Source organism: Falco cherrug, chromosome 5 (genome assembly GCF_023634085.1).
Source record: "Falco cherrug isolate bFalChe1 chromosome 5, bFalChe1.pri, whole genome shotgun sequence".
Lineage (NCBI taxonomy): Eukaryota > Metazoa > Chordata > Aves > Falconiformes > Falconidae > Falco > Falco cherrug.
The window spans coordinates 9183696-9208392 of NC_073701.1; the positions used below are offsets into that span (position 1 = coordinate 9183696).

The window sequence follows — 24697 nt, forward strand, 5'->3', positions numbered from 1 at the left end:
GTTTTGCAGCAGCGGGGGGGGGGGTGTTTCCTGGCTTTATTACACAATGATTAATATTAAATAAATTCAGCCAGAAGGGCTCCTCGATCTCTTAGGCAGCACAGGAGGACTAGAGGCAAATGGAAGGGAGAAACATACTGATCACCTTTGCTCGTTGTTTGTAAGCACATCGCGCTTACCCTGATGGGGTAGCACATCGACTTCTCACAGCCGTTGCCCAGTCCTAGGAGACAAAGAAATGAATCCAGGTTCCCCAGCTGCTGCTCCAGGTATGTCTGCACTGTAAAAGGTAATGAGCCGAAGAAATATGCTGAACTAATTGGGAGTCTGGGTAGAAAATTCATGTACCAGAGTATGATGCTGTGCTTTCGGGACTAGCTCTGGGCTGGAAGCAGTCTCATGTGATAATCACTGCCATTTAGCCAGAGTGATTAACAGAGCACAGCAGCGTGCCATTCTGCTAGGGCTGCGGCTGCGTGCCAGGAGGGGTCACCTGTCAGCTTGAGCACCTGCACCATGCTTTCTCGAACTTTGAGTCCGAGGAATAAGATGGATAAACTTAACTGGTCCTACATTTCCTGGTATATCTAGGTCTTCTGGCAAAATGACAGGAATGAGATTTTCGGGTTTATTTCATGTGGCTGTACCGCACACAGCCCAAGAACTGCTGGTCTCACCAGCTATTAAGTCAGGAACAAGGATGAGCACCAGGTAGCACAGAAGATACCCCCCAGCACCACATCTCACTGGAGACTTTGCCAGCCCCAGGCTGCTGGAGATCAAAGCTCCCTGTGTACTGAGCAGAAAGCATCCACAGGCTTTTATCTTACAGTGGAAAACCTGAGTGCAGTGACTTAGACTCCAGCATCTGGGCACACATAAATAGAAAAATAAACGTTAATTTCCAGGAGATCCTTACCCTGTCTCCAATGAGCTGTTGCTTTTGAACCCCCTGTCATGTTTTCTGTCAAGGGGAGATAACAACCCTTATGTCCCCAGTGGAAAGAGCATGTGTGCTGGGTTTGGCTGGGATAGAGTTCATTTTTGTCATAGTAGCTAGTATGGGGCTGCGTTTTGGATCTGTGCTGAGAAGTGTTGCTAACAGAGGGATGGTTTAGTTCCTGCTGAGCAGTGCTTGCACAGAGCCGAGGGCTTTTCTGCTTCTCACCCCACCCCAGCAGCAAGCAGGCTGGGGGGGCACAAGAAGCTGGGAGGGGACACAGATGGGACAGCTGACCCCAACTGGCCAAAGGGATCTCCCACACCATATGGTGTCATACTCAGGAGGAAGGGGGGACGTTCGTTTGGAGTGATGGCATTTCTCTTCTCAAGTAACTGCTACTGGTGCTGGAGCCCAGCTTTCCTGAAGATGGCTGAAGACCTGCCTGCCCAAGCGAAGCAGTGAATGAATATCTTACTTTGCTGCTTGCATACACAGATTTTACTTTACCTATTAAACTGTTTTTATCTCAACGTATGAATTTTCTTCCTTTTACCCTTCCTATTCTCTGCCCCATCCCAGCGGAGGGGGGAGTGAGTGAGCGGCTGCGTGGTGCCAGCTGGGGTTAAACCACAAGTGTGAAATGTGGGGGGGAAGCGTTCTGCTTCTTTATGCACAGTTTATTAAAAAATGATCTGGTTTTGTTTTATAAGCAACAGAGGGCTTTTGGATTATCATCATTCAGTGTAAAATACATGAAAGCTATGATAATGTCTTACTACACCTGCAAAAGTGTCAGGGGTCCTTCTGAGCCCCAAATGTGTTCCCATATTTTACATTTCTAAATGCCCATGGGGAAGTATTGGGTATGACTAATCGAGCTGGCTTTAGGAGAATACTCCTTTGAAGAGTAACAGGGACCAAGGAGCAATTTCTCAACAACTTCTAAGAACAGCACAACAGCATTTTTTCAGCTCATTGAGAAGCTTTACTCCCAGTTAAGACCATGCTACCTAGGAAATAATAGAACAGGCTTGAGATGCATACCTTGATACAACCAGAACAGGGAAGCAGAGATGACAGAAGTATTTTCTGTCCTTACCACATTCTGCTTTCTCTGGCATCCAAGGAAGGTTATGTTCAAATCACATAGCTTACCACAGAACGGACCCTTAGATTTTAAACAATCACAAAGAACAGAGAAAAGTCAATAATGGGATATTTTTATTTGGTTTAGCAGCTCTGTAAGACTCTGGTCACATTCTTAGAACCTTTTGAAAGGTGGCAAGGGGGAAATATCAAAGAGAAAAGTCACTTCAATACAACATAAAACAAATAATAAAATATTAAGATAACTGAGGCAAAAGACATGGGGAATATGGAGAAATTGAAACCATTGTTGAATGAGAAGACAGCAGGATGATAGGTGGATTACTGGAAGGAAAGTATTAATGAAAATGCCATAGGAATAGAAAAAGAGTGATTAATAAGTTTCAGCAAGAATGAGTTATACTATGCTTTTGGAGAGGACACTGTTTCATGTCACACAGCTGCATGTCATACTGCTGCTTTTCCTTTAGAGAAATTTTTTATCACTCTATATGATATTGCTCCAGTTTGATCCTTCTAAAATTCGGAATTCTCATGAGACTGAATTTCAGTTAAAAATCAAGTTAAAAATCAATACTGAATTATCGCACTGATAATAAAAAGCCCCTGAAAACGTTGTTAATTTGTACTTCTCTTCCCTTCCACACTGAATCCCACCAGGCTTGAAAGCTGTACATACAAGGAACACTATTTTACAGTTCTGCTGGGTCTTTTCTTCTAAAACTCCCGTAATACTCAAAAGAGTTTAAGGAGAAATAGACAGAAAGACTATTGGGCAATTCCCATATAAGTACAAAGTCAATAGCTCATGGTTTTGTGTTTCTTATTTGTCCACCTGGAATTGGAAACGTTCTTCCAGTAGTAGATTAGGACGGATGGATGGAAGGATGGATAGATAGGTAGATAGATAAACTCATGCTAAGACATGTTTATACTGCACCACTACTTTTATAATTAGAGAATGCTAAATGGTTTTAGCTTGCCTTGGGAGAATACATTATGTTTATGAATCCATTGGTTCTGCTCTGCAACACTAATTTGCATCACCAAGGCTAATGATTCACCAGTTTAATGTGAATGCATTGTGCTTGCAACATGGGGCAACAAGTTTCTCTAGTTGCTATCCTGCCGTTAACATATATTCATGCACCAGTTCCAAGTGGTTCCCAAACACAAATAGTAACACATTACTGCAAAGCATTTTTTTCTCTCTCAGCTATTCAAAAGAGAAAGGGAAGGTGAACACGATTATATGCATGTAATAACACTCTGAATAGCCATGAGCACTAACAGAAATCTAAAGCAGTTCTACAAGAGAGAGAAAATTAATGGGTCATTGAATGGAACCTGCTAATGCAACCAGCTGCAGGATAAGTAGTATCCAGGATAGGAGAATCAACATTTATTCCCTGTGGTGCAAAGTATTTCGGGGGACTTGGCTGGCCATGCAGGAAGTTCAGGAGTGGGACCTGTGAGTGAGCAGAGTCTCAGTTGCAGGATGGATATAGCAGGGACTACCAGGTAAGAGGGATGGTGGCAGAGCCTTAAAATGGGCGATATAAGGGGTGTTGCATATGCATACATATATGCGCATTATGCATACATATATATGCATCTATGTGTTTATATGTGTTGCATTCATATATATATATATAAATGCACATACACATATACATATAACCATATATTCAAAATGCTATATACAATTATAATATTGCAAATTCACTTCAGCAGGAACATCTTGCTTGTAACATACACTATAGATGTTGATCATATAGCTAAAGTCAACAGATTGTATCCATATAGGTAGGACAATGTGAGTGCAGGGACAGAAAAGGTACTGGAAGAGGGAGAGGAATCTGAACTCCATTTGAACAGGTCAATAACATGACCTTCAACCCACCTCCCTCGGGGTAGGGGCGGGGAGAGGAATAATTGGGAATGAACAAACTCGAGAGACCCTTTCTGCTCACAGAAGGGAAGGGTCAGGTCTGCAGAGATCTCACGATGCCCTTCACTGGACTAGCTCAACATCTAAAGTAAGAACTCGTAGCCACTGCTTTTCTCCTGATCTGACTGGAAGGCTTTAGAGATCTCGTCAAAAGAGAGAGAGAAGCAGGCCAAAAGAATACAAAAGGAGACAGGCAGAAATAAACAGGAATTGTCAGTGACAAACAGGGAAAGAGAGAAAGCAAAAACCTGAAGGGCAGGTAGAAGGATAGACCCAGAGGACAGAAAGAGGCAGAGCAGGAAGAAGAGATTGGATTCAACGTACAACAAGGAATCTGCTCCTTCTCCTGGTCAGTGGACTGGTGAGGATGAACTGAGACTAGAAAGGACAAGAAGGCATCAAGCAGCTTGAGAGACCAAGAAGCCACAGAACCGCCCTAAGGGGATGCATAGCCCAGCCATGATCTGCTTTATTTTAGGGTGTTTCTTATGGGTAAGTCACACCTCAGGTTCCTTTTTATGGGCTCTCTGCTCCGTTAGAGAGTTATCTTGGAAAGGTGGAGGGGCGTTAGCAATTGACAGTCACAATAATTTCCCTCATACTAGAAAGAACTGGACATATAAAAGGCAGACACAGAGAAGAGAGTATTTGCTGCTATTCCAGAGATGGTAACACAGAAGTCAGGAATGAGATGGGTAAGAGTGCTGGAGGGACAGAGCAGAATTCAAGTCAGTGTGGGTATAATACGAAGCAGGGCATTTAAAAGTTCTTAATATTTGAGCATGGAGAAGGATCTACATCTGCAACATGACATAGGGAAAGGGAAACCTGTGGTGAGGGTGAAGGCAGGTCAGTGTCTGCTGGGAACAGTGCTAAGTAGGATTTTAATGACTACAGGAAGTTAAGATATGAAACAATGCAGTTGATATTACAGTAACTTCAAAATCTACAGCAGAATATACAACGGAAACAACGGAAGACAGATAACAGTAAGTCCTTACCATAGGAGATTCAGACTGGCAATAGTCCAGGTAACAGAGATAAAAGTTGCATATGACAGACTTGGTTCACTCTAGTTGTGTCTTTGGTTTTCTCCTTCTAGTTCCCCCAAGTGAGAGGTGAGGAAGGCTGTCTCAACACTGAACTGTGAGTATTTGACCATCTTGCACTCTAAGAAGACAGTGAAGGACAAAGGCAGTAGCAGACATCAGTGTTATGATGTGGTGGCTGACACTTTCCACCAAAGCTTATTTAATTGCGACTATTGAAAAGTCATATAAAATTTCCATTGCTTTGAATGTGAAGTGTATTATTATTAACCAACGTACTGATCATGTACTGTTCCTGCTACCTCCTTGCATACCTGCAGTGGTTAAGAGCTTTCTGGTGTAATTTTGATTGATTGAGATTATGAATTGGGAATTGACCTTTCCTTGAAAAATTGGTTTGAAATACACTGCTTTGATGAATATCTCTTGGTTATGTCATTCATAAGAATAACAGAAATTATATTCTGTCAAAAAAGACAAAACAAATGTGAATGCAGATCCCTAAAGTTTGCAAACAGAATCAGACAGGCAAAAATATCAGGAGAATGATAAAGTGATAAAGTCAAACAGAAAGGAAACTCACCTAACAGGGAGATTGATGAGGTCAGCGAGTTTCTCATCACTGTGCCATTTAGAAGCCAGGTGGTAAGTGAGGAACATGCAGGGAGCTGGAAGAGGGTACAGTAAGGATCTTTCCATTTATTTGGTATTCTGTGGCTAACTATTTCTTGTACCCTCTTCTCCTCAGCTGTTCAGGTACAGAGTGGGACCGTTTGTGGTATATCTGGTAAGATGGCATATGTTTACTCTAAATATCTGCATCTCTGGACAATTCCAGTAGCAAAGAGTGGGATTAAATGTGACCTGTTCAAGTGTGATACCACCACCTGCTTTCCTTTGGGACATCAGTAGCAAGGCAACCCCTTAGCTATTGCATCATCTTTAACAAATGTTGACTTCTTAGTCTCCTTTTTTATTCCACGTATTAATTTAGTTGGATGAACAATATTAGTAAAGAATTCATGGCACAATATGCCTTTTAAAAGGCCCATATTTTTAGTAATTTCACTCTGATTCCTTAGTAATTCTCACCAGGATTAGATTAAAAAGGATGGTAGCTGTTGGATGTCTACAAACTGCAATAAGAGTATAGCCAGAAGATTGAGAGTGACATTTTTTTCTCTTTGAATGTCACTCATGAGGACACATCTGGAATATCTAGTCCCATTTTGGTCCCTCAGTACAAAAGAGATGTTGACAAACCGGAGCAAGTCCACTGGGGAGCCAATAAAATAGTCAGGGAACCAGAGGACACGATGGCGGAGTGGCTGGTTTGTTCAGCCTAGAGGAGGCAAAGGGGGCAACCTGCTTGCAGTTTTCCACTACCTGAGGTGGATCTTGAGCGAAGACAGAGCCAGAGCCTTCTCAGAGGTGCCCAGCAGGACATAAGGCGACTGGCCAAGCTGCATACATGGAAATTCTGATTAGACAGAAAAAATGCTTCCCCTGAGGAGGGTGCAGCACTGGAACAGCTGCCTGGAGGGAACGTGGGATCTCCATCCCTGAAGACTGTCCAAATTGTGCTGGACAAGGCCCCAGATGACTTTGTCTAGCTTTCAGGTTAGCCTTGCTTTAAGCAGGGAGAAACATTAGAGGACTTCTGCCAACAAAATCTTCCTGTCTTAATTCTATGTCCTCTCCCTTACCAGGCTGGTGGTGGCGATCGGTGGGCTGCTGCTCCTGTGTGGCCTGGTTTCCATCTGCGTGAGATGCTGTTTTCATTGCCATCAGACAGGGGAGGAATCAGGTCCTCAGCCCTATGAGGTCACCGTCATTGCTTTTGATCATGACAGCACCCTCCAGAGCACCATTACCTGTGAGTTGGCTTTGATGGAGCCTGGGGACCTCAGCACACACCAAAGAGAAGGGCTGCACTGTAAAAAGCCCAGATTGCAGCATCCCAGGGCTGACAGAGGGAAATTCATGGCAGGATGCAGGGAAAGCAGCATCTGGACACAGTACAAATGCAGGTGCTCACCAGCCTTCTTGTAGCAAATGCAGCCAGATGGTGAATCAGCTGTGAGACACATTTGGGTGGAATTAGGGCAGCTACACGCCTTGGTGGCATTTGAGGAAGGAGCAAGTGTGGGATGTTGCTGATGGGGTTTTCCGCGCATCCCTTTTAGGGAAGGACAAGGGCAGGAAAACATTCAGGCTGTGGGGAAAGAAAAGCCTGTGCACTGCAGGTATACCTGTCCTCCTCTAATCGCACGGTGCTTTCAGGAAGTGGCAAACAGCATTTGTCTCCTCCCTTTCAGCTCTCCATTCTGTGTTTGGGCCTGCTGCCAGGAGGATATTAGCGGTGGCACACTCCCATAACGCTGCGCAGGGACCACCACCCCTCTCGGCATCAGACACTCCTCCAGTCTATGAAGAAGCTCTGCACATGAGCAGATTCACCGTCGCCAAGGCAGGGCAGAAAGTGCCAGACCTGGATCCAGTGCCAGAGGAAAGACTGCAGGCATCTGCCAAGGGCAAGGATGCCCAGCCATCCCTCCCAGGACATTAGTACCTGGTTTTACTGAATGTAGTTACATGCAGAGACTAATTCTTCTGGTCAGGGTTCGGAATATCAGATTAAGTTTCTTAGTCATTAGGGAAAAGCAAAAAAAGAGACTAAATTCCAAATATTTTCAGATCCAGCATATTTTGATGGCTCCTTTTGACCATTTTTTGAGATAACTGGCCATTGGCATTCTCCATGTCCACATACACACATCACTACTGTCACAGTTTGCAGGAATAAGCAGGCAGCAGAGTCAAGGTGCTGAGCCACTTTGCAGGCTAGTGACCTGCAGGGAGATGGCAGATGCTGGCTCATTCTGCTTGCATCCACCCAAGTTTCCTGGGGATGGCAGAGAGATTTTCACAACAGAAAAGAAAAAATGAAGACATGTGAGATCTTAATACCTAGTAACATCAAACTTCTCAAAAGTGCCAACCATTTATAGTAAATTAAAAAAAAAAAAAAAAAAAAAAAAAAAAAGAAAGAAAAAAGGAGCTGTGTAGGAACACAATCTTCATGTAAACAAAAGACAGCATACATTGGTCGTATGTGCAGTAGATGTCCTGAACGCCCTACAGGATATATGTCATGAAGACAGTCTGGTTTTGAATACGATACATAGCAATTCTAAAATAGTAGTCACAAGCTCTTACATTTTAAGTAACAAATATGATGTCTATGCTAGCCGATCAAACGAGGGAAGGAGCGAGAACAGTACCTCTGAAATAAAGTCAATCATATTTTAGTTGCATTCATATTGTATCATTTATAAATTATTCCTAATGTTGCTGTCAAAAGCAGGTCAAATTTAATACAACCATTTAAAACATTTCAGCCATTTCTCAGATAGAAATAATTTGTGAGTCTTTCCTGATGAATACAAATATGTTGAATGACCCAGAAATATTAATCAAACTGTTTGGATGAACATAGGTATGGACCATCTGTAAAATGTTTTCTTGGACTAGGTATTCATTGAGAAGGCGACCTCAATTACATCAGTATTATATCCACCCCAGGTTCAGCAACTGAAAACATTCAAGCAGAGGGACATCAAAAATCAAATGATAAGCAGCCAAGAATGAATTGCGTGTGTATGTTAATGTTGATATGAATGCACAGGTCATGGATATCACATCCTTCTTGAAGTGGCTGCATGACCCTTCCTACTGGGGTACCCAAATTCTCATGTCCTTAATATGCTGATCTTCTCTCCTGTGAAATACAGAAAAAATGGTTATTTTGTAGATAAGGAAAGGTCCACGAATATCTTTAGGAGTCTAACTGCTGTTGAGATTACAGTCTTAGACAATTTTAGAGGTTGATAAGATAGCTTCAGCATAGAGCCAAATTGAACAACCAATACATCTTTGATGATGTCCCAGACCTTGCCCAGTCACATGAATTCTGTATCCAAAAGAACTTAATGAGGGTCCTGATTTCCTAGGCCAAAATCTTCTTCCTGAATTGCCTAGTCATTACCTAACGGTACTGTTAATGAATGATAAACTGGAATATAATAAATAGATAAATAAGTGACATATAAGGTTATGTCTTTTCTGCTATGCAGCACACTTGAAATCATAACTGTTTGGGGAACATCTGCTAGAGTGACCTATTTCATTAGCTGCCCTCTGAAGTCCAGTTCAAGCCTGACTTCTCCACCATGCTGCAGAACGTTTCCTGGAAGGCTTTTGTGTACTGCACAGTAAAAGCCCGAAGCAAACATTTGGACCTGCTGAACATGCGTCAAGCACTATCAAGCCCAGAAACTTCCTGGAAGCCTTCACAATCGTTTCCAGGGGGAACATACCGTTCCTCCCGCACCTCCACCCCTTTCCTCCTGCCTCCGAGCCCCAAGCTCTGCGGGCATTTAACAGGAGATGGCAGCCCTGCTCCACAGGGCAGCGATCCTGCCTAGCAAAACAGGAACGGACAACTGTTAATAATTCACAATAGTAATTTTTTTTCTAAGATGTGCAATAGAAAGGGAAGTTTTAAAATTCTTAGGTTTCCCCTCCTCTGCATCAAATCACCTCTGCTATCTCCTTTCTGAGTTTCAAGGGGAAGAGTAACAGGTCACTCGTATCCAGAGGTGGGCCTTACCTGCTGATTTCAGCAGGTTTCCCTTGACCAAAGCTAGTACCACCTAACTCTCCTAGCCCTTCCCATCTGCTCACATCCTTCTTTGTTTGTCTCACTTAGTTGTTAGGTGCTAAAGCAGGTACCCTCAAGGGTTTTTTTACTGGCAAGACATCCAAAATATTTCAAGTGAAAATAATGATAGACAGCACTCCACTTGCTCAGGGATTGTTTCCTACTAAATGTGACTTCAGATAAGCACTCAAGAGCCCATAGGACATAATAAAACACCAAATCAAAGCCAACAAACAAAAACCAGAAGCAGACCTACAAGCACTCTAATTAACCATACAAGGTTATATATGAAAGCAAAGACCAGGTGTCAGTGACTGCAGACACTTCACTCTTGCCCTCAGATCTGTTGTGATTCAAAAACATACTCTCCTCACAAACAACCCAAAAATGAGGACAGTCAATAAAGAACACAGGTACTTTGTGAAGAAGCAGGACCACAGCCCATAAAAATATAGCAAGTTTACATATTTACAGAGCTAAACTGCTACTTGGTACTGCAATTTACTGTTACTCAGCTAGTTTTTTTACTCCGTTGGCGGTGGTTCCATCTCACTGTTGATTCTGGACATTCAATATCTTTGTGTATTATATTATACTGGCCAATAAGCACTTTGAAAACTTTTATGCTTCCAGATTAAAAATTAAACATCAAATACTATTAAATATAAGGAACTAATACTTCCATACAACTTTTAAACAAATATTCAAGTAGCAACTGTTTTCCCCATGCTTAAGAGCAATAGCAGCGTGAATTGCTCACAAATAAAGAGTGATACACATTTGAAGATAAATAAAAGGGTTCTGCTAATCATTAAATAACTTTAGGGTTTGTTCAGCTGCTGTGTCAAGCTGGCTGTACTGGAGTACTCATTTTCTGCACGACAAGGGAAAGAATACCATCAAGAGCAATTCTCTTTAGTTATGAATAATTAAGTACCTGCATCCAAAGAACCTCATGCACTTCATAGACTTTACCCATGTTGTCACGCTGTCTATGTATCAGACAAGCCTTAGTATTCCCTGTGTAGATGGGGGAAATGATGCACAAAGTACTAAAAATAACTACACCATAACCAAGTCACTGACCCTTGGCTCGCCTGTTACTCAACCTTTCACCAAACACTGTGAAAAGGGTGGGACCCGAGCAAGCATATGACAAGTGATCTCAAAGGAGTCTTGCAACCCGTCTCCACTGGCTACCTTTAGCCTGCGCGTGGAGTAATTTGGGCTGGAATCACATGAGGGGAATAGGAGTAAACAACACCAGGTGCCGCAGAGGAGTTGTCCACACCACCCTTAAGCTCCTGTAGAACACGGAGTACTTGAGAAAGACCGATCTTATTCAGAAACACTCCACAGACCCCACTGTTGTGTTGCTCCTCTGTTTTCGGAGGACTGTTAGTAACAGTGATCCCCTTCTCCACCAGGCCACTCCAGACCATTGGTTGGAACAAAGGGATCTCAGACTTGTGTTGTTCACATCTGGGCTTTTGTCCTTTATTGCTGCTTTTCACCACAGGACAAGGTATATTCCTTAAGCTCCTCATAACATCATTCACATGCATTTAAGCAACTTGAGCTGAGGGTGGGCCACGCAATTAGGAATGAGCAGCTTTTTTTGTAAAAAAGTAAGAAGCTGTAGAAAACAGAGCAGTGAGACAGCAGCTCAGCATAGACAACACAGAGCTATTTCCTAGAGGAAAGGAAAACATCTACACAATTAGCCATTGTTTGATGGGAGTGACTAACCCTGTGTCCTCACCCAGGGCCAATGTGCCCATACTTGCTCTGAGGCTGCTATAGATCCAGCGTCAAATGAAACCGGTGACCCGTCAGGAGTGGTGCAGGAGAAAAAACAGTCAAGGACTGTGCCATGGATGGACATCAAACAGAGCAGAATCACAAGTGACTTCATCACACCCTCTGTGGTTTAATTACCATTCAGACTACAGAGTAGAAATGTTCTGACCACAGAGGCTTTGATAAGCTGAATCCACACTAAAGAAAAAAAAAAAAAGAAAACAAAAAAGTCAGCCTATGATAACACAAATGGAGTAAGTAGCCAAGAAGAGGTACTAATGAAAGAAATATCTAAGGGAGTCCAGAGTTACAGGTAGCTGAACAGTAGCTGAACAAGAGACATCCACCTAGATGACATGTCGAAGAAACATGGGGCAAATAATGCATATTTTTATCCTTAATTCACAAAATTTTAGCCAGTTAGATACCTAAGCTAGCTTCACTTCACAATAGTGCACTGCAGAGCTCCCAGCAGTGCCCCTGCAACACTGTTGTGGTACATACAGCACATGGCTGCAAACCCTGCCCCCAGATTCGGCACAAATATTTTTATCTCCTGCTTCTACAGCTACAGCACTGGCAGCGCTTGGGGAATCCCTTTTAGAGTGAACCGCTGCCTATGTGAGCTGCAGACACAGTAATACATCACGTGCTCAGAGCTGTTCTGACACTCTAGGTTAAGAAAGACTATATTGTTTCGACACTCTGTGAAGGACCACTTAGTGCTGGCAGTCCAAGGTAGGAAAACCAGCCAGCCCCACTGCCAGTTCCTCCCTCTAGCACAGGGACCCAGAATGTGAGGTTTGTCACATGCCCATGGGTTGACATTTTAATAAGAACTCTTAAGTCAGATGATTAGCTGTTTGTCACTGCTTCTGCATGTATCATCTTCCTGCCTGCTGTTGTGCCAGTGATGTTATTGTTATTACTGAGCTGGAGGAGAGGGCTGGGAATTCGGTGCCTGATGGGGAGGAAGCAGGGAAGTGGGAGGAGCACGGCTTGTGGCTGCATATCCAGGGCTGCATCATCAAGGCAGGAGGAGTTCAGTAAGCAGATTTATGATGCTCACGTGGGTTTGTTGGGGGAGAAGTCACCTAGCAATGCACTTGCAGGTCACGTCTTTGCATCAGACCAGGAAAGAACCCTGAAATTCCTCTCTGATTTGTCAACTGAAAAACAAACTAGACGCTAGCTCAACTGCCTTGTGTACAGTCTTGAAAATGGAAACAGCAATTTACAGGACAACAAGAGCTGGAGATCAGTCTGTTAAGATTTCCAGAATGTGTTGTGGCCTGGGTGAAATAGACTAGAAAATTTCCTTTCTTTTGTCCTTGAGGAAGAGGCATCTGCATCAGTACAGACCTTAAATACACTTTAGCAACTGCTATGCTGCAGGCAGTTAGGAAGCAAGGAGTCAGGTATTATAGAAGGGTGCAATGCCATGAAACCAGAATTTTCCCCAAACTCTGGGATTCCTTCAGTCTAGGCTGTTTTGTGGCACTGCACAAAAATAATGCCTTCCTTCTGACTCATCCTTTTGAGGTCTCCTGACGCTGCCTGCAAACATAGGGAAATGTTCACATGGCCTAGGACAGACAGAAATAAGTTGATGATGCTTCCTGTATAAACCTTATCTACATGAACTCGTGAAGGTTGGGACACACCAATCTACGCCATTCCCACTGTGGGCCACTCTATCCTTAAGAGATTTGGGTGTCCACCTGTTGGAGCTGACCAGTGAGCTGTGCAGGTGGTCACACTACACCATAATGAGTAGACACTAAAGTACCTGCCAGAGTTCTTGGGGGCACACTTTGGCCATCCAAAAGTAGAAGTCATGATTCAGGTGAGAAAAATTCCACTGCAATGTGCCTATTTATTGCCATTGACCACAAAAGCCATTTAAGGTGACAGGCTCAGCCGCACACATCTACACTGTAAGTGTAGCTGAGATTTCTGTCCCATGCCCATTTACACTCCTGTGCCAGGCAAGATGACCTAGGAGCTGCCACCATCTGACTGTATCTGCAACCAGGTAAATGTGTTTCCTCCGTATCTCTCCTACTTATGTTCAAAATGAGAGATCACAGTGCACCAGGGCTTGGAGAGGGAGCATTACCAAAAGGCCTCTAAGTTCAAGCCACAGTGGTTGAGTGCAGAAGTGGGTGGTGACCAGTATATGAACCAGCTGGGCAGAAGCTAACACCCAGTTCTGCTGTGAGGATTTGCAATAGGCCCTTCATCCCCCAGGTGTCGGCATGAGTCCCACCCTGCAGGCAACTCAAGTGTGCGTATCAATACATAAAGATAAAGGCACTAGCCCTGTGAGTTTCTTGGGTCCGCCTAAAGGATTTATATGAGTACTTCTAGAAAAACACCTGGGCTTTATGTTCCCCTAATCCTGTTTTAATCATTAAGGAGCATCAAGCTTGCTCTTCAGTTTCTTCAGGATTCAAACTGACTCTTTGCTGTAGTCTGGATTTTTTTTCTATTCTAATCACACTGTAAAAGCAGAGTGCCAGGAAAGCAGCAACGATGTCTTTTCATACCCTTGCTCATTCTGAGTCAGTGCACTGGCACAGGGTCGAATCGGATACAGGAAACCTGGGTCCTCTCACCTCTGCCCACTGGTGTGGCCTTGGAAAGCCACCTAATGCGTCTGAGGCAGTCTGCTGTCCCACCCAGCTCCTACTATCACAGCTAAAACTACTATAAAAATAAAAGATCATCCTTGGAAAAGTTCTGCTTCTCTGGCTGAGGCATGCAAAGAGAGAATTTGATACACTCCCATGCATTGCCCCCAGGGTAGCAGCAATTAATTTTTGTGCTGATTTTAGCATGCTGATCCACTCATTAATACCTTCTGTTTTGCTGGTCAGTGAAAAATGGTGAGCCCAACTACTCCTAGGAAAAAACCCAAAGATATTCCAAGTATGTATCAGCTGAGTAACTGGGCTAAAATTGGCCGGCTATTTTGGCTTGTTTGCAGACAGTTCCCTTTAACTGTCTGCTGTTTGTAACGTGCATCTGGTCTGGCACATTACACGACACGCTTTCTGCCCCTTGTTGTTTAGCTGAGATGTTACAAACAAGGCAATAATCCAGATCTGGTAGCAACAGGGATGGTCGTGAAAACTAGTGGCTTTTCGGTCTTAGGTCTCACAGCCACTTAAAGAATAGGTCAGGCTCACCCACCCCCATTTCAGCCGAGCAGAGGCATTCCAGCCTCACACAGGCAACATCAAGCCCTGGACCCCCCGGACCCCCTCCCCACCCTCGGCAGGGAAGGAGGAGCAGAGCAGCCACCCCCGCAGCCCCGGCTGGATTATGTGCCTGCTCACGTTGTATTTATAACCCCTGAAGTCACCCGGAGGGGGGAAGGGGGGGTAGTGGGGGACGTTGTTGCTGAACGGTGTGTTTATTTTTCTGCCTTTTAAATTAAAAAAAAAAAAATAGTACTTTTAATGTATGGTTATTTATTTCTTATTTATTTACTGCCGCGCAATAAATCAATGTAGCAGGAAAAACACGCGCCGCCGCGCGCAGCAGGCGGGGCGACACGCGCGGGCTGGCAGGGGGCACGTCCCTTGTTGCCCCCTCCCCGGTACGTGACGGCTGTGCCCCTCCCCCCCCCCCCCCCGCAAACCCGAGCCCCGCCCGCAGCCAGCGACAGCCCCCGCCCCGGCGGCACCCAGACGGCGGGGGGTGGGGGCGGGGTGCCTCCCCGTGACGTCACAGCCCGCACTTTGCCGGCAGCGGGCGGCGCGCTCCCGCGGCAGGGCTCGGGGTCGCGCTGCGCCGGTCCGGGGCTGGCTGAGCACCCGGCCGCAGGGCAGGCAGGGAGCCGCAGCAGCCCTCGGAGGGAAGGGGACAGCGCGGCAGCATGAAGTTCCAGTACAAGGAAGACCACCCGTTCGAGTACAGGAAAAAAGAAGGGGAGAAAATCCGGAAGAAATACCCCGACAGAGTCCCTGTGAGTGGCGGGGAGGGGGCGGCGGGGCTGCCCGCCTTGCCTGGCGGCCGCCGCGCTCGGCGCCTTTGTGCTCCTCGTCGCCTGCCTCTTGCTTTATTTTTTTAAGGCAAAAGCAACGAGATTCGTCGAGACGGTTGCGATCTTGACGATCTGATACAGATTCCAGGCCGCTTTTCTCTTTAGCGCACAACTGTGGCTGCTTATTCCGTGGGGCGGGCTGTGCTGGCGGGGGGGTGCGGGGGCAGTACCCCCTTTTTTCTGGGAGCCGCAGTGCCTGGCCGGCGGCAATGCCGCTAATTCGGGCAGCCTGCGTGCGTGGGGGCGGGGCGGGAGCGGGGAGCGGGAGGGAGCTTACCGCCGGCTCCGGGAAAATGGAGGAGAACAATGAGTGGGTTAATCGGGTGCTCTTCGTTGAAAACAAGGGCTGTATCCCTGTCACCTGATCCTTTCCCTTTATTTGTGTTTTGCTTTCCTCTGGCCTGTCTTTTGGATACAGCCTTGCGCTGTCCTTTTCCTTTGCATGAGAGAAAAATGATACTTCTCCGTCTTCCTGCCCTCCTGTTTAATCATCCTGTGGAGAAAACATTACTTGGAAAACGAGGTCATCCAGCTAAACTTTGCTTCCTCATCCTTATGTCCCTTTGGAGTGCCTGTGGAAAACTTCTAGCTTTATAATTCCGAATAATAATAGGCGGAAAAGAAATGACGAATCAAATTAATTGCGATATATTTTTTGGTTCCTTTTTAATAAACGTTTTGCAAATGTTCGTTCTTTCCATCCCCGCTGGAGAGGTCTGTTCCGGATTTGCTGCCCAGGGGTACTGCCCGCAAAATAACTTAGGCGCTCCCATAAATCTGAGGACAAGGGGAAGCAGTTACACCATGCATTTTCCCTGCAGGCTAACACCATTTTTAATCTTGGGAGTGGCCTTCAGCTGGACTTGCAAAAAGTTCGTGGAAGCCAGTATTTGCATTTCTCCTAGGAGGTTTCGGGACCCCTGGCATAGTTTAGCAGGTTGCGCGTGCAGCGAGTCAGTGGTGAGGTGTGTGTGGTTCTGTGGCCCGTGATGGGGACCGCAGAGGGCTTGGTAGGTCAGGAGTGAGACAAGCTGTAAACTGAGGATGAATGTGGCGGACCGTACAGCAGATTGTGATAGATGAGTCTGGAAGAGACGTGTGAGAAGCCCAGGACCAGGCCCAGTCTGGCAAGAGGTCAAGTTAGGGGGGTGTTGGCAGACCTTTATGGAGAGAGCCGGACCAGAATAAAAAGGTGTGCTGTAGTTAAGGATAAATGAGAATGGTGCATGGCGAGGCCCATATGAATTGTCATGGGTAGGCTTTTGTTACAGCTGCATGTGGAGCAAATAAACGCAGCAGACAACTGTTCTTTACATCATTTCTGTCTCTGCCCTTTCCGAGAGCAGGATCCTTGAAGATGACGTCCGTTTGGCTGCCTACACTGCAGCACCCTGGTACATCTCAGCATTTTGCTGAGATTATACTGTTGGCACAGTCCCACGTTACCACAGTCACCACCCAGCAGCAACAGACAGAGAGAGAATCTGTATCAGCCCTTTGGATTTTCTTCGTAGGTTTGTGTGTGTGAAGGGTTTGGTGCTTCAGAAGAGATAGCTGTGTTATCAGGCATACTGACTACAGCTGATGGTCAGGTTAGCAGAGCACCTCCATCCTTCCCCTGCCCCTTTGCAAGAGGGCGATCTCTCTTAAGCTCAGTGATCTCATTTAAGTCTTTCCTAGGGGCTTAGAAGCCCCAACACGCACCTCTTCATCATAAGCATGGCTTCTTTTCCTTTATTATCTAATGACCAAGCTACCCTTTTGGGTCAGGGTGGTCGTGTCAGTGCTGCTAGCAAACAGTTCTGCTTGTCAATAGTTTTTGAAATTGGAGGTAAGAGCTAATGGTTTCTCTCCACTGCAATTTATTGCGTTAGATATTGCCTTATTGGATGTGTGGGTGAAAATTGTGCTAAGTGCATTTTGCTGTTCAGCCTGCACCTGTTCAATGAGCTTGTGGAACGGTCCTTCCTTCGTAGCATTTCCCAATTGCATCTCGTACAGAAGTGCATGTCCTACCGCAAACTGCCTGAAAAAGCTTGAGTGCCTTGTACTAATTGAGACTCTTGAAGTTCTTGAAGTAGCAGAGACAATCATGTTTCTATTTTAAAAACAAACTTAGATTTTTTTCAGGGGGGTTGACTGTGTTGGCAGCATCCCAATGGAGCACAGGGAAGAGATGTCCAATCTAGCACCTCTGTGGTGTGACGTGACTTGGATCTAGAAGGAGCCAAGTTAGCATGGCACTTTGTCCAGACTAAATACACCGAGCTCATCATCATAGCATTTTTCTCTGGCATAGTGTCTCACTGATGTGACAACTCCATTTTGCTTCCAAAGGCGGCTTAGTCCACAGCAGCTCAGCCCTTTCTGTTACACAACACACAGAGTTGCTGGTTTGGGTTGCTACAGAGCTGTGGGAGGTAGAACCCTTGGAAATTAGTCCTCAGTAGCGTCTCAGGTGGGGTATTTACAGTTATAGGGTATAACAATAAAAAGTTGAGGAGGTTCAGAAAATCCAGCTTCTTGTTTAGATGGTCAAAATGGCTTCTGCAGAACAGCAAGCCACATAGATTGAATGATGTAATAATCTTCTACCAGTTCAAAAATATGTGTCACCAAAAAACTGCCTGCAGGGTTTTTTCTGTACAAACACAGTAGTTCCAAAGGTTTCCAAGGCTTTTCACAAAAGGAGTTCAGGTCACTTTGGAATACTTCCTGCTTCTGAGGTAAACATTTTGCCTAGTTCTGGTAACAGAAATTTCCTGTAGCAGATCTCTCAGTCTGACCTTAAAGCTGCAGAGCTTCATATTTTTCTGTGTCATAATGACATTAGAGTATAATGAGGGTTAGTATTTTGTGTTGAAGTTCTCTGTGGGTCCAGTTGCCCAGATGGTAACATGTTTTTTAATTATTAGATATTTATATGAATAAGGAAATGTCCATAACTATATGAACTAGGGAAAATAACCTTAAAGGATAAGAATTTCAGAGTAGAAGATAACTACTGAAGAACTGGGGTTTAAAAAAAAAAACAACAAACAACATTCCCCAATGAGCTGTAGTTTCTTTTTAATTCTTTGCTTCATTCTAGGGCACTTGATATAGGTGAGTGTGGAAATTAGGATGTGGGACTACTGGGAGCAGGGCTGATTTTGTGCCAGGCAGTTTGGAACTGTAACCTGGAAACAGTTCAACTTGTGATACTTCTTGTGTTCATGTATTAGCCTCCTGGCAGCTCCTTCATACAAAATTAACCTGCGTTGGGACCATCAAGGTGACCTGATTTTTTTTGTTCTCGGCCGTTATGGTTTATTTTTATGTCTGTTCCAGTCTCCATTTTTTACTCACTGTGCTGACTGCTGCAGTCCTGGGCTCCCAGCATAGCTATTGCCAGTGATTTTAAGTCGTCTTCTCACCTATCTGTTTTTTAACGTTGTGTATTTGTTACAAAATTAACAAATTTCTAAAGGCTTGGTAGCACCATCTGTCTCAAAGGCTAGTATTCGTTTGCACTGATGCTTTTTGGTCCATTCAGGTTTATGACGCTCGTGGGTTGTTTTGTGCTTTCTCACTCTCTCTCTCTCTCTCTCCAGGTGATTGTGGAAAAAGCACCAAAAGCCAGAGTACCCGATCTAGACAAAAGGAAGTATCTTGTGCCTTCTGACCTCACAGGTAACAGTCTACCTTCCTGATTTTTCAGTGATAAGGTCTCAGAAGTGGTTTTTACTCTATGATCAGCACCAAGAAAATACGCAGGCAAGCTCAACATCTGATCATTACCCCAGTTTAGCTGGCTGGCCCTGTTACATTTATGTCCCTTACAACATGTAGAATTCTCTGAGATCTTCTGAGGTATCCTGCTGACTTAGCTAACATGCATGTGTTACAGCTGACTTCTAGCCATGATGAAAATGACTGAATTGTGTATCATAGACAGTAGCATAATCATCAGTCGATGACATAGCTGCAGAGTTGCTGGAGGCTGTATCCTTGTTGCAGGAAGAGACAAGTTCTTGAAATAGTCCCATTGTTTTCCATCCCTGTGGTCGGAGTCATGGCTAAAAAGTTCCTTTTCTGGTGGTCATGGCCATTTTGTGTGTGATCACATTTGTTTTCATTTGAAAGCATGAATGTGTTAAAGAAACAGCATTTATTTTTCTTGCAGTATATAATGGATTGCAGAATACTTTCTTGTGCAACACAGCTAAAGCAAATAGTAAGGAATTTTTTTTTCAGCAATAGTGTGAACATTTACACCAAGTCTAAATTCTCTAAGTAGTCTTTGATCTATGGGATTTAAAGGTTAAGCTAGTTAGGGATCTGTATACCATTCCCCACAATAGAGTATTTCATACCATAAGTAGGTGGAGTGTGGATTTAGACGGTACATGGTCTGAGGCGTGTACCTGAGAAACTGCCAGCTCAGAGTGGATTGGCAGCTAATGTGATTACAATCATGAAGTTACTGCTTTCTTTCCTGCATTGTTCATTTTTCCCTACTTTTCACATACAGTATGTGACCTCCACCATCAAAAGAAAACCACTATGGTTAGAGTAAAACAAAACACCAAAAAAAACCAAAACCAAAACATGCTTTCTGCATCTAAGGCATTCTCCTCTGTTCCTCTTCAGTTGGCCAATTCTACTTCTTAATCAGAAAGCGGATCCACCTGAGGCCAGAAGATGCCCTGTTCTTCTTCGTCAATAATACCATCCCTCCCACCAGTGCTACCATGGGCCAGCTGTATGAGGTAAGCCTGGCCCATCTCTTTCTCCTTTTGTTGGAGTGTCCAGAAGAATGCATATCGTCACTGAAGGACAACGTGAGTGCTACTCAACTGGCAGTGTATGCAGCTTGGTCACAGATGCCTGAACACAGACCCTCTTGGCCTGGCCTGTATCACGTCATCTGTTTAGAGAAGTTCCATCCTGCAATTATAAAGAGGAGCAAGCCCAGGGAGCCTCATCATTTTAACTGATTGTTTGCTAGTTGAAAGTGGGTGGTGTATCAGGTGGTGAATAGTTGCCTCAGTAGTGGTATGTTTCTCCTACTAATTTAACAAAGTATTGAAATAAACCACTTTATGTATAGAGGAAAGATTGTAGCTGGGGTAGGGTGTGGGCAGAACATACCCACTAGCTTTCCTGTTTGTACAAAAGAAATTTCCTTTTAGTAAGTAAAAGAACAGTATCACTGGGCAACCAACTGTCTATAAATACATTGTCAAAGAACACTTAACTCTTCCTTCAGAATTACTTTTTCATCACTTGTACCGTGTATTTGAGGACCTTGTAGGACACTGTGAACATTGCTACCCAGCATTTCTACTGAGCAGTGTTATCTGATCGATCTTAAAGGCATATTCTGTCCCTATCAGATGGATGTTCCTCAGTTATATAGCCATTATATCGTGGTTGGTTTACAGCGTGGATTGATTTCTCCTTCTGTTGTGTTAGCATGTTTTAATAGGAGAGCTCCAGTATGGTGCTGTGAGCCTTGTTTGACCTGTCACCTTTTGACAATAACTGGACAGTTTGTAATTGGACTGGTGAAGTTATTGTAAGATTAACATGTGCAGGAGGTTGTCCAAATCTGGACATGTAGGAGGAAGGTCTAGCTATGCAGAGCTGAGATCAGGACACTTGTTACTGGCACTCTGCAGACTTTTTGTGTCCGTGTAATCACTTAACATCTCAACTTTACTTCCCGTATGTAAAACAGGACTAGAAACACAGCCATTTGTCAAAGTGTTCTGAAAAGCAAGAATCATAACCGTATTTACCAAATAATGAACTATCTAGATGTGATTTTTGACTTGTTAAAGCATGCCAGGTTTCTTCTCTTGATCTCAAGGCCATACCAGTGCTGAGATTCTGCTGCACAGCCTGCAACAATCAAAGGTGTTTCTGTGTGTTGTTTGCAGCACACTCAGGCTATGAGTCTTCCAGTAAATTCATTGTATCCTGAAGGGTGACATGCCTGAATTTAAGAGTAGAGCTGTGGGAGTAGAGAAAGGGAGTTGCTGTGCACTCTGTTTGGTATGAGGAAGTGAAGCCTTCAATGTAAAGGGGGAGAAATAACAAAAGAGAGGTTATGTCCTCTTGCTGTTACAGTGATCTCTTGGTTGGGCTTTTCCACATATAGTGAGTTACAAAGCTTTGGTTTGTTACGTTCTCCCTTTCTCCCCTTGCAGGATAACCACGAGGAGGACTATTTTCTCTATGTGGCCTACAGCGATGAAAGCGTCTATGGCAAGTGAGCACCAGCCCCTCAGGCATGCAGGCGAGATGGACTGATGGAATGGATTTGGGGGGGAGGGATGCTGGAGAGGAGGAAGGAGGATGCCTGAGAAGAAGGGAAGAGAACTGGAAGTGAATCACATGCACAATGCCATCACCTTCCATGCATTAATTGTAACCATTATTTTTTAAATTGAGGGGAGGGAGGGTAGGGGGACAGTGTATGAAAGGGTGAACTGAAAGGCTAACGAGGGGTTCTGCACTGGAATGGGGAGATTCCACTGTTCATAGGTCTTCTCTTGCCACAGCTGGAAGTATTTAGCTAGTACTGCTGGACAAGCCAGTGTGGTGGAGCTCCAGGAGAGTGACTGGGCAGGATGGCCGTTTTTGTGTAACCCTTTCATTGGATGGAGAAGGCATGCCATGTATTGTACACTGACCTTGTTACGCCTTGCCCATGGCACGGGCTGCACTCCTGTGAGCATTTAGTGAGCTGTGAAGTACTTCACTCTGCCCACACAAGGCTGTCCTGTGCTGACAGTCCTCACTCCAACTGCTACCTGTGAAGTGTTCCAAGAGTTTTGTGTTTCCCATCACATCCATCAGTATTAGAAGGGCTAACTGAGGGCTGGGAACTCCTCAGCTGTGAGACTTGAAGGTTGGGGAAAAGAAGGAAGGATTTTTTTTTTTCCTTTGTTGCTTTAATTGCAAGTGCTGGACAGAAAAATTAGGGACAACCCTTTTGTTCTTTTCAGTGAAGTCAACTGATAAACTCATAAGCACATGGCTAGAAAGGACCTCAAGAGAATTACTAGCCTACTCTAGCTCTGAGACAGGACTGAGTATACCAAACATGTCCACCATGGCTGCTCATCAAATTTGTTCTTAGTGAACTTCACAGAGGCAGATCCTGGAGGCTGCTGAGACTGTCTGTTCAGTTCCTAGATAGCCTCTTTCCTTGCTACCTAACTTTAGCCTCCTTTGCTGTACATTAAGGCAACTAACTACTAGTGGTCTTGTTATTGAACAAACAAAATTATCTATCAGTGTTGTCCTTGTACCAGTCTTCTGCAGAATTGAAGATGGCAGAAGTCCTGTGGGTTTAGCCTTCCCTTCCATGTCTCATCCCTGTACAGCCCTTGCACCACATGCACAAGTGGAAGAAATTAGTTGCTCCCACGTGTGTTTTGCTGGCTTTTTGTGACTGGACAACAGTGCCACTCTTTGCGAGAGGGAAAGGGGAAGGGGAATAATTATTTTATTTTAAGCCAATGTTGTTCTTAGAAAGGTGCCAGATAGATGCTGTCCTGTGCAAGCCTTACGCTGTCATGCCAAAGCAGTTTCTTCCCAGTGGCACAAACAGCAGATTTTCCCATAACTGCCATAACTGATGAGGGGATGGGGTTTGGGGAGTGAGCTGACTTTCAGGAAAATTCTGGGGTCTTACCTAAAAATCAGAGAACTGGACCTGAATTACTGTAAACATTCCTACATTTAAGAGAGGGACCAAGAAGGATGAAGAAGATAGGCAGATTCCAAAATAAATCGAAGGTGTTTGCTCTGTTTACATGAAGTTAGATCCGAGTTCTCTGCATTCCTCGGGAATGAGAAATCAAGATGAGTGCTCCCATGATTGTGGAAGACGGGAAATCGGGTTTCAGCCTTCTCTGACTGTTGTTCCACCAAGGTACACCAGGCAAAAGAGCAGGCTGTGAGTGTGAAGTGGGAGTCACTGGCAGAGCTGTGTGAAGGTCAGGGAAGGCAGCGTACTGGGGCAGGAGGGTCACTGCCCGTGTGGTACGGGAAGTAGAAGAATGGGAGAGAAGGGGGGGACCTCAAAGGATGTAGACACAGCAATCGTAACGGGCAGACAGAAAATGGGGGAACAAAGGATGAAATGGGTGGGTTAGCATCCGCAGTTTTTAATCCTGAATGTCAGGTTTGTTGTTCCATCATGTGTTCATCTGGAATAAATGCATTGGGATGAGTTGTACCTACTGCCAACTTAGATAACTTCAGTTCCTGCCTGCAGTGCTCAGTCCTCTCCTTTTGGCCCACTCTCCTCCACTTAGCAGGCTCTTCTCACATCCGCTGGGTGCAGGTCCGCATCGGTCTCTTGTTTTAGAAAGCTCTGAATGTTCTGAAGCAGAGAACAGAGTCAGGAGGCTTTCTAGGGTAAAAGACAAGTTGCGGGCAGATGGTGTGCATCTCTCTGCCGCTGTCCCACTTGCTCATGTGTGTGCTGCCAAGCACACGGTTGTGTGTTGTCTCAAATGAGCCCGTGCTTAGGCACACTCAGGGGAGAAAGAGTTGGCATCTGGGGTGCTTGGTTTTGTGTTCAGACCTCCCCTCCCCTCCTGCTGCTGGGTTTGTAAGTGACATGTGTGGGACTAATCTCAGCTGTTTGTTACATGTAGAGTTTACAGTTGAATTTAGTTATTTTATGGTTCTTTTAACTGGATTGTGGCATTTACTTCTGTTTTTGCGCTAGTCCGGTACGAGGTAATGATGGTAATTCTTTTTTTGTGTTGGTTAGCTGCAGGTTCTTGTAAAAAAAAAAAAAAAGTTCATACTACTTGAGCTAAATCAGCCAATCAATAAAGATGCATTTGAAAATCACAGGCTTAGTCCAAAATGGGTGACTAGCATTTCTTCCCAATGTGGGCTTGTAAATAAAGGGACTGCTTTGCCAGAACTTCTTGCTGTTACTTTTTCCCAGGATGCCAGATCTGCTCTGTCCTGTCTTCCAGGACGAGTCACTTCTCTCTTTTTTTGGTTATGTCATCACAGACACACCTGGCTGTAATTAGACCCGGATGACATCAGAAGGTCT

General features: G+C 44.6%; 2 protein-coding genes across 2 annotated transcripts; both read left to right on the top strand.

The window, feature by feature from the left end:
* Window positions 1-242: 242 nt before the first annotated feature.
* Window positions 243-9092, top strand: TMEM52B (transmembrane protein 52B; the record flags this gene model as incomplete). The annotated part of the gene is made up of 5 exons (XM_055710960.1): window positions 243-269; window positions 5104-5147; window positions 5799-5837; window positions 6760-6926; window positions 7369-9092. Coding segments are annotated over 5 exons (528 nt in total), but the record flags the coding sequence as incomplete, so codon positions are not given.
* A 6204-nt stretch (window positions 9093-15296) lies between these two features.
* GABARAPL1 (GABA type A receptor associated protein like 1) lies at window positions 15297-24483 on the top strand. Its single transcript, XM_055712244.1, has 4 exons — window positions 15297-15546; window positions 19218-19296; window positions 20257-20375; window positions 21819-24483. The coding sequence occupies exons 1-4, from the start codon at window positions 15457-15459 to the stop codon at window positions 21882-21884; spliced, it is 354 nt and encodes a 117-aa protein (XP_055568219.1). The 5' UTR covers window positions 15297-15456; the 3' UTR covers window positions 21885-24483.
* Window positions 24484-24697: the final 214 nt, after the last annotated feature.

Bases quoted from the DNA above. Each gene is read 5' to 3' on its own strand.
- GABARAPL1 (XM_055712244.1), top strand. From the start codon at position 15,457: ATGAAGTTCCAGTACAAGGAAGACCACCCGTTCGAGTACAGGAAAAAA. The intron at 19,297-20,256 runs GTAACAGTCTAC...GTTCCTCTTCAG, and splicing joins TGTGCCTTCTGACCTCACAG to TTGGCCAATTCTACTTCTTA. The intron at 20,376-21,818 runs GTAAGCCTGGCC...CTCCCCTTGCAG, and splicing joins CCATGGGCCAGCTGTATGAG to GATAACCACGAGGAGGACTA.